The sequence below is a fragment of the Bison bison genome, unplaced genomic scaffold, assembly GCF_000754665.1.
Source record: "Bison bison bison isolate TAMUID 2011002044 unplaced genomic scaffold, Bison_UMD1.0 scf7180017864148, whole genome shotgun sequence".
NCBI classification, from domain to species: domain Eukaryota; kingdom Metazoa; phylum Chordata; class Mammalia; order Artiodactyla; family Bovidae; genus Bison; species Bison bison.
Window position 1 is genome coordinate 9,117,923 of NW_011494720.1, and position 9,153 is coordinate 9,127,075.

At 52.0% G+C, this 9,153-nt stretch overlaps 1 protein-coding gene across 1 annotated transcript in view; it reads left to right on the forward strand.

The window, feature by feature from the left end:
* Positions 1-9,153, forward strand: part of IGF2R (insulin-like growth factor 2 receptor) — a 99,346-nt gene that overhangs the window by 42,809 nt on the left and 47,384 nt on the right. Inside the window, 5 exon segments of the mRNA XM_010840920.1 lie at positions 2,067-2,231; positions 4,895-5,035; positions 6,600-6,743; positions 7,823-7,960; positions 8,775-8,919. Of these exon segments, the coding sequence (XP_010839222.1) occupies positions 2,067-2,231; positions 4,895-5,035; positions 6,600-6,743; positions 7,823-7,960; positions 8,775-8,919 (733 nt within the window).

Consider the following 9,153-nt stretch of genomic DNA (forward strand, 5'->3'; position numbering starts at 1 on the left):
GCTTGCCTCCCGCTGGTTGTGGAGGCCACATTCCCTGAGGCCACGTAAAGGGTGTGCTGGGAATGAGCCCGTGCAGGTGGGACACCCGGGAAGCTTTCGGAATTGCATGGAGAGCAATGATGGAGAGATTACAGAAAGTCACCGGTGATCCCGCTGGTGGGTGGAAACCCATAGGAAAATAGCGGTCCTGGAGGCAAGGCCATTGTGTATTTAAAAAGCCACCTGGTCTGAATGAACGAGTCATTTATTTTAATTTTTTAAATTATCCGACTTGTTTGTAATAGCTGTATAAGGATTATAAGGATGAACCTAGTTTTATGTGTTTGAATCTAAAACCAACCAAACAAAATAAAGGCAACGTGGCTTGGTCGTGAGGAGTCTTAGTTTTCTATTCTACAAAAGTTCTCCGAGGAGTTAAATAAGAATGCAGGTCAGAGGCAGGCAGGCCAGTGGTTATTTAAATTTTACTTACAATGGACTCTCCCTGTGGATCGTTAGGGCGTTTCAGATGCAAACCTAGCTTCTAAGGGAGGATGACCCTAGAAGCATTCACTGTACTATTGGTATTTAATCGTTTGTGAAGTTACCTGGGGAAAGAAAAACACTCCGGATGCCTCAGGTTTTCAGGAAACCCAAATCTTTTCGGATTCATGAAATACTGATCCAGCGGGGAGTAGTGCAGACCTTGTGGGTGGATTGGGGGTCGGGGGTGTTGAAGGGAGCTGGAGGAGCTTCACTGCTTCACTGCTCCAGTATGGGGGGCACAGAGTCCACCCTGTGTTGTTGGTAAGGAGGTTGGGAACACCAGTTCTTAGGGAGAACAGCTTAGGGTACTAAAAAAAAAATCTGAAAAACAGAAGAAAGAAAAAACCCACAGTAGTGCAGGGAAGTACTACCGCTTTGTGGCTCTGAGTCTGGCTCTGGGGCCAGACCGTCTGGGTTTGATTTCTGGCTTTCTAGCTCTGGAGCCATAGGCAGACTACTCAGCCCTCCTAAATCTCCAGAACGGGGCTAAAACTGTCCCCATGCCACAGGGTGTGAAGGTGAAAGGATGAAATCCTCGAACGGATGCGAAGCCCTTAACGCAGAGCACGTTGTTTGCCATCCAGCCCCGTGGAGAATGCTGGGCTTAGCGCCCTGCCCACCTTGGCTTGAGGTCCGTGTACAACGAGCCGCTGTTGCTGGTGTTACAACTGCGACGTTTATATTATTAAAGATTTAATAGAAGTTGCAATTGAAGCAGCTTTCACCCTTGGTGCAATTATCTTGCTTTTCGTTAGAACATTGTTCTCTTCAGGGCACTGAACCTTAAGAAAGGCAAGTCGTGCAGGAGGTCCAGAGGAGGATTATTAAACCATCAAGGGTGGAAAACCGGCTGCCGTGCCAGTGGCGCACTAGCTTGGAAAGGCAGGGGGATAGAATTTCTTGTTGGGGAAAAGTCAACAGACTTTGCAGAATCCCAGGCTACGTGGACCAGGGAAACTGGCTTGCAGGGAGGGCTGATAGATTGGAGGGCAATGTTAGAGGCCCACGTGTGCCCGAGTCGCCAGGATCTGGGATGCTGGCCCCTCTGGGAGTGAGGTTACTAGACCTGAGCGCCCTTCAACTGTGGGTGGGGGGAGGCCCAGACCTCATCAGACCTTATCTCTCTTCTTTGCTCATTTCAGGGACGAGTCCCTGGGGACTTGTCCTGCTCACAAGCACATCGTTAAGACTATGATGGTCCTGGAACCGGAGTTACTCCCTGGTCTGACTTAAAAGGGTGTTTATGAGCCTCTGGGAAGCTGACCGCAGGCCATGAGCTGCCTAGCACTGCCCAGGGGCTCACACCCATTGAAAACACCCTGCTGTCCTGTTGAGGCCATCCTCCCGAGATGAAAGGGGCACAGGGCTGACCGCAGGGGTTCTGCCTGAGGTGCTCTGGCCTGGGGGCCCTGTGATCTCTGGGGCTGGAGCCCTGAGCTTGTTGGCCTGCACGGCTGCCCCAGGGGTCCCGCCTGTGTGCCGACTGGCGGTCCTGGTGTCTCTCACGTCATGGGCACTCTCTCCCTTTCTACCTGACGCAGGTAACAATGGCAGAGGGGCTCCTGTGTTCACCGGGGAGGTGGACTGCACCTACTTCTTCACGTGGGATACGAAGTACGCCTGCGTGCACGAGAAGGAGGCCCTGCTGTGCGGCGTCTCCGACGGGAAACAGCGCTTCGACCTGTCGGCGCTGGCCCGGCACTCAGGTAGGCGGCCAGAAGTGCACGAGAACCTTCCCTCTCGCCTCCTTCCCCACCAGCATGGTTGGAGATGCTGTTACCGTTCTCTTTGTCAACTGATCGCATCCCAGCCCTTCCTCCCTTCTCAGGGAGCAACATGAATTATCAGAGATGACACTGACTCAGGAGGTGAGATATCTGAATTTGAGGTCAGTGTTACCGTTCCCAGTTGGAGTGCCTTGGGCTCCTCTTATCATAGTTCAGTGAAAAAATGACCAAGTGCCTTCCGTGTGCCAGGCCCTGTATTTTGTGAGTAGAAACTTTTTTTTTTTAACCATTGTTGCTGAGAAGGTAGATCTTAGAAATTCTCACCACACACATAGAAATTTCTAGTTTCTTGTGATGAATGTTCATCTGCACTACTGAGGTGTTCATCTCACAGTGTGTGTATATACGTCGAGTTGTGTGTATATACATCGAGCTGTGTGTACATACATTGAGCTGTGTGTGTATACGTCGAGCTGTGTGTGTATATGTCGAGCTGTGTTGTATATACGTCGAGCTGTGTTGTATATACGTCGAGCTGTGTTGTATATACGTCGAGCTGTGTGTATATACGTCGAGTTGTGTGTATATACATCGAGTTGTGTGTATATACATCGAGTTGTGTTGTGTATCTGTAGCCAGCGTGTGGCTTCCCAGGCGGTGCTAGTGGTAAGGAGTCCACCTGCCCGTACAGGAGACCTAAGAGATGTGGGTTCGATCCCTGGGTTGGGAAGGTCCCCCTGGAGAAGGGCATGACAACCCATCCCAGTATTCTTGCCTGGAGAATCCCCGTGCACAGAGGAGCCTGGCGGGCTGCAGTCCGTGGGGGTGGCAAAGAGTCAGACACGACTGAGAGACTGAGCACAGCACAGCACAGGGCCGACGAGCTGCCTCTGTCACGTGGAATAGAACACACGACAGCCAGAGGGGCCTGAAGTCGCATAATCACCCGCTGCTATGGGAACGATGACTCATGTTTCTGAGCCCCCGCTGCTGAGGGCCGCTTCACGTTGAAAGGAGGATCCCTTTGTTGTGGGTGCCAGTCTGGGAACATGAGCCCCATCGCAGATGCCCTCAGGTAGTGGATTGCCCGGGGAGTTAACATCCCAGTGCTCTTGTGGTTTGGCACCTCTGAGCCGTGGGCCTGGGGCCCTGGTTCCCTTCTGTGGGCTGGTGGAGAGGCTGGCCTTCTGTCTGCTGAGCGGGTAGGACTCTCTGCTCTGCTCAGACCGGGGTGCGAGGCCTCTGCTGCCACGTCCAGCTGTGTTGACTCGAGCAGCTTGCCCTCCTCCTCCTCCCCCGGTTATTCCTTGCTGTAAACTGAGTGCTCCTTTCCAATCCCTCTCTTCACTTTCCTTTTTTTTTTTGTAACGATCTCTCTGTCCAAGGCCCAGCCTAAGGTCTGTGAAGGATGCAGAGATGCGTTCAAGATCAGCTGACTTTGGCCCCCCTCTCTGGTTCCATGAATAATCAGTCCTGAATATTCTTTGGAAGGACTGACGTTGAAACTGGAACTCCAATCCTTTGGCCACCTGATGCAAAGAACTGACTCATTGGAAAAGACCCTGATGCTGGGAAAGATAGACAGCGGGAGGGGAAGGAGACGACAGAGGATGAGATGGTTGGATGGCATCACCGACTCGATGGACATGAGTGTGAATAGGCTCTGGGAGTTGGCGATGGACAGGGAGGCCTGGCGTGTTGCAGTCCATGGGATCGCAGAGTCGGACACGACTGAGCGACTGAACTGAACTGGTTCTGTGGGAGCAGGGTTTTTTTGTGTAGCGTTTGCACCAGGTAATTAAGATGCTGTGAAGTGAGAGCTACAATCCTTCCCTGATAGTCAGACATCCTTCTGCATGAAGGCCCCTCAGCGCTCCCACCGCAGCGTGCAGAACGATTGTCCTTGATTAGCAAGTGGTCCTTCCAGGTCGCTGACAGCCCTGGGTAGTGAGTGCGTTGTGCTCCCGCTGATGAGGGGTTTTCGCTGTAAACCCCGGACTCCAGTCTGTGCAGGAGCATCCTCTCCGTGTGTACATCCGCCTTCCCTCCCAGTCCTCAGTGACGTCCGCGGGGGCCGTTTGGGGATGGTCTGCCTTTGACTTGCCCTCTGCTCTCAGCCCCTGCTGCTTCTACCTCTGTGGATGTTTTCTGTTCAAACACGACTGGGTCGTGAACGGTTTTGAGTTCAGGGACCACCCGTGTCTTGTTTATCTTCTGGGGGCCCCGAGTGCTAAGCCCCGGGCCGGGTCTGCCTTATCTGTGGTCTGGAGGCAGACGCGTCACCCGTGGCCTGCGCCTGCCAGGTCCCAGGGCTGGCGCCTGGCTCTGCTTTTCAGTTTTTTGATTTCAAACTCGGAGGCTTGGGAGAACTTTTGCTGTTTAACCCTCAGGCCACCCCGGTGAGCCGCCTCTTCTGAGGAGCTCTTTGGGGCTGGTTTGTTACTGTCATGTTCAAAACAAGCCTGAGATTCCCGCCGCGTGTCTGTGCCTTCAGCCGACTCAGGTCCAGAGATGTGAGAGCCTGTTGTTTAGTGACCACAGGCCTTTACCTTCTGCTTCATCACAGTCTATGGTGTGACTCACACAGAAAAGCAATCACTGCCTAGGGCTAGGAAAAGCTTTTTTTTTTTTTTCTGTTACAGAACTGGAACAAAATTGGGAAGCTGTGGATGGCAGTCAGAGGGAAGCAGAAAAGAAGCATTTCTTCATTAACATCTGCCACAGGGTCCTGCAGACGGGCCAGGCACGGGGCTGCCCCGAAGACGCGGCCGTGTGTGCCGTGGGTGAGTGGTGCCCTGCGGTGAGCCATGCCCGTGCGTGCAGGCGGAGCTGGGCTGCATCCAGGCTGCAGGGAATGAAGATGAGCTTCCTGTGGTTCATTACAGCCTCCTCTCTCTGGGTTCAGCGCACAAAGGATGGGCGGGAAAGGAGAGTTTAATGACTCAGATGTAGGGAACTGGGGCACTCGGGCGTCTTGAAGCAGACGGAAGCCTTCTGATGTGGGCTCCCTAGAGACAGGAAGAAGCATGTGGGAAAATCCTTGGTTATCTTTTCACCTTGTAACCCGAGGAAGAGAACTGCCAGTGCTTGTATAAAAAAACTGATTTTGATTTGTTAACGACCGTACTGCCTGGAATTGTTCAAGAATTATGGCTTCCGGAGAAGGGGACTCTCAGAATCTTGTATGAGAGAAGTGGACGGACCCTTTGAGTTCCTTTGGCTTTTAACTGTGTTGGCCTCAACTTCTCAATTGGATATTAAGTGTTTGAACATGTTACTTAAGTGTCACCTGGAAAGCGACAGGCAAGATAATTGGAATCTGTTTTGCAAGCATTAGATAAGCGATTGTGAATTGTTAACTTTTTAATTAATTTTTATTGGAGTACAGATGCTTTTTAGTTCCTTGGTAGCTTAGGTGGTAAAGAATCTGCCTGCAGTGCAGGAGACGCGGGTTCAATCTCTGGGTTGGGAAGATCCCCTGGAGAAGGGAAAGGCTACCCACTCTAGTATTCTGGCCTGGAGAATCCCATGGACAGAGGAACCTGGTGGGCTACAGTTCACGGGGTCACAGAGAGGCAGACACGACTGAACGACTCACACACACAGTTGCTTTACAGTGTTGTTAGTTTGCTGAACAGCAAAGGCAATCAGCTACACGTATACACATATCCCCTCTTTTTTGGATTTCCTTCCCATTTAGGTCACCACAGAGCAGCGAGTAGAGTTATAAGGGATTGTGAATTTAAATTTAAAATCCAGGTTGGATTTTAGGAATTATCCCAGGCTTCAGAATTGGTGGTGTGTCTTTTTAAGCAGGCGTGTCCCTGCCTTTATTTAAGGACTTGAGACAGAGTTTCATTGCTTTATCGTAAAAGTCACTGAACCGAGAATTGAGTGGTCACCTGCTTGGCCCCCTGAACAGATTTAGTTTCTACTTTGGTCACGGGACAAATGCTACCCCCTCGGTTTCAAATGACCTTGTGCCTCAGGGCAGCTGAGGCCCCCCTAAATGGGGGAACGTTGTTATTTTCTGGGATCTCGTGACAGGCATTTCTGCCTCTGTCTGCCTCCCCTGCCCTTGAAGGATGCTGTGAGTCACTCTTGCATTTTCCTCGTCCTCTGCCTGAAGGTGCCCGCAGGGTCCTCAGCGGGGCCGCCCCTGCTCGGTCAGATGTGTCACTCGCGTCTAGAGACCCGCTCACCGTCCTGAGCAGGCTTGGCGGGCTGGGAAGGGGGCCAACGCACACCTGTGGGCCTCGGCTCCCTCTTGGTACCTCTTCGTCTGCATTGTTAACCCCTTTTGATCATGTCTTATGTTTTGTTCCCCCTTTGCTTTCTCTTTTCTAGATAAGAATGGAAGTAAAAATCTGGGCAGATTTATTTCTTCTCCCACCAGAGAGAAAGGAAATATTCAGCTCTCTTACTCAGATGGTGATGAGTGCGGTGGTGGCCAGAAGATAATAACAAATATAACACTCATGTGCAAACCAGGTACAAATGAAACACAAAATCAGAAAGCGCGGGGTCTCCCGGGCTCCTGCCAGGGGCGCCCGTGCATTCTCTGTTTGCTGCGTTTTTCCCCGGCCACCGCTGGGACAGCGCGGTAGAGCACTGAGGTCCAGGAGCGTCGCGGTGGCCCCGCTGGATTCTGTCGCCCCCGCCCCAAACCGGCCCAGAGATGGAGAAACCATATGGTGTCCGAGGGGGTCATGTTGCAATTTTCCAGATGAGTTATGCTCTCGGCACGGCTTCCTCTTCCTTAGGCCTGGTGCCGGCCGATCGTGGGGCCCCCTGACTTCCTCCAGAGGGGGAACATCACGAGCGGCTCAAAACATTGTCCATGACCTTAGCGGGCACACAATAAATACTCCTCTTGATGTGCCTTTATTTATAGGTTCACATTGTTTTCCAGGGGTCAGGATCTATATATATATCTGCACATTTTTTATGTTTCTCAAAACATGGCATTCTGTGAATGCTCTTCTGTGTCTCACAGTCATTATTTATCATCTGTCGGGACTTCCTTGTTGCTGCTGGCTTGGTTTTACTATTTTTACTCATTTTTCTCTATTGTTGGATTAATAACATGTTTCCAGCATTAATTGTGCTGTGACATGTCCCCGCTGCCTCCTGTTGGAAGATTTCCGTTGGATAAATTCCCGGCTGTGAGTTAAGTTCAAGGACCAGGACAGTATTTTTTTTTTTTTAATTTTGTTTTTTTTTTTAAGATTGTAAAATATACATAACATGAAGTTTACCATTATAAAGGAGTTGTGAAATACACGTAATCTGAAATTCGCCCCTTTAACCGCAGTTCAGTGGCGTTAAAGCACTTTCCGTTCACATTGTACGTTAGGTATGCTTACACCACCGTCCGTCTGCAAAACTGTCTCGTTCTCCCAGGCTGAAGCTGTGTCCCCATTAAACACTGGTCCACCCGCACCCTTGTCCTGACCCTGTCGGCGTGACCACTCTAGTGATCTAAGATCAGTATTTATAGAGCTGGTTTGGGAACCATGGAAGCTTCTCGAGACTGGATCAGTGACCAGTCTGTGTGTACCCATCAACAGGTGATTTAGAAAGTGCCCCGGTGCTGACAACCTCCAGGGCTGACGGCTGCTTCTACGAGTTTGAGTGGCGCACGGCTGCAGCCTGCGTGCTCTCCAGGACCGAGGGGGACAACTGCACGGTCTTTGACTCCCAGGCAGGTGCGTGTCCGAGCGCCCTGTGGGGCAGCCTCTCCTGCAGCCGCTTCAGCTGGCTTTTGTTTTTTGGCTGCGCTGGATCTTCATCGCTACTTAGGCTTTTCTCTGGTTTCGGGCACCGGGGGGCTACTCTCGAATTGTGGTGTGGGGGCTTCTCATTGCAGTGGCTTCTTGGCTTCTTGTTGTGGAGCGTGGGCTTCAGTAGTTGTGGAGCATGGGCTTAGCTGTTGTGCAGCACCTGGGATCCTCCCAGATCAGGGATCAAACCCATGTCTCCTGTGTTAGCAGGCAGATCCTAACCACTGAGCCACCAGAGAAAGCCTGTTTGTCTTCTAACATTTTCTCTTTGAGTGTTTCAGCGTTGATAACCTGCTTCAGAATTTATAGTAAAACTGTTTAACCAGAACTCTGAAAATCTGGTGTTTGAGGCTTACTTGAGATAATGAAAAAACCTCTCTTGGTAGTCATAGTTGAAGTGGGTTTGCTAATCATGAAACCCAAGGAACACGGGAAATAAATCATGTCTGGAAAGACGTTCCGAGTGCCTTTCTGGCCGTGAAACCCACCGTAGCCTTTTCAAGGTCATTGTATTGTGGTTGTGGTCCCGCTTCCCACACACTGGTGGTTCATTCGGCCAGGAATTGTGGGCTCTGACTCGGGCGTTGGGTGAACACGGCAGGAAGGGGTGAGTGAGGTGGTGGTGGAGAAGGCCCGGCCCCAGGGCAAGGTCGGTGGCGTCTCCATGCCGTCGGGCCAGCCCAGCCTCTCCTGCACCCCACGGTCCGACCCGCCTGAGGTGCTTTCGGCTCTTCCTCAGGGTTTTCTTTCGACTTGACGCCTCTCACAAAGAAGGATGCCTACAAGGTCGAGACGGACAAGTATGAGTTCCACATCAACGTGTGCGGCCCGGTGTCCGTGGGCGCCTGCCCGCCGGACTCGGGGGCCTGTCAGGTGTCCAGAAGGCAAGTGACCACTCTGCGATCCGGGTTTCCCTCGGGTGTCCCGTGCGCGCGGATGTCCTCCTCCAGGACAGGTCTGCCGCCTGCCGACGTCCTTCCCCGACGAGCCTTTAAACCCCTGGAGGGCCTGGACTAAGGGCATTTGGTTTCCAGAGGAGGGGCAGGACAGGAAGTGGGTGCGTGGGGTTGGGAGGGACCCTCACTTCTGTGCAGTCAGCACTTCTCGGCTGCCTGGGG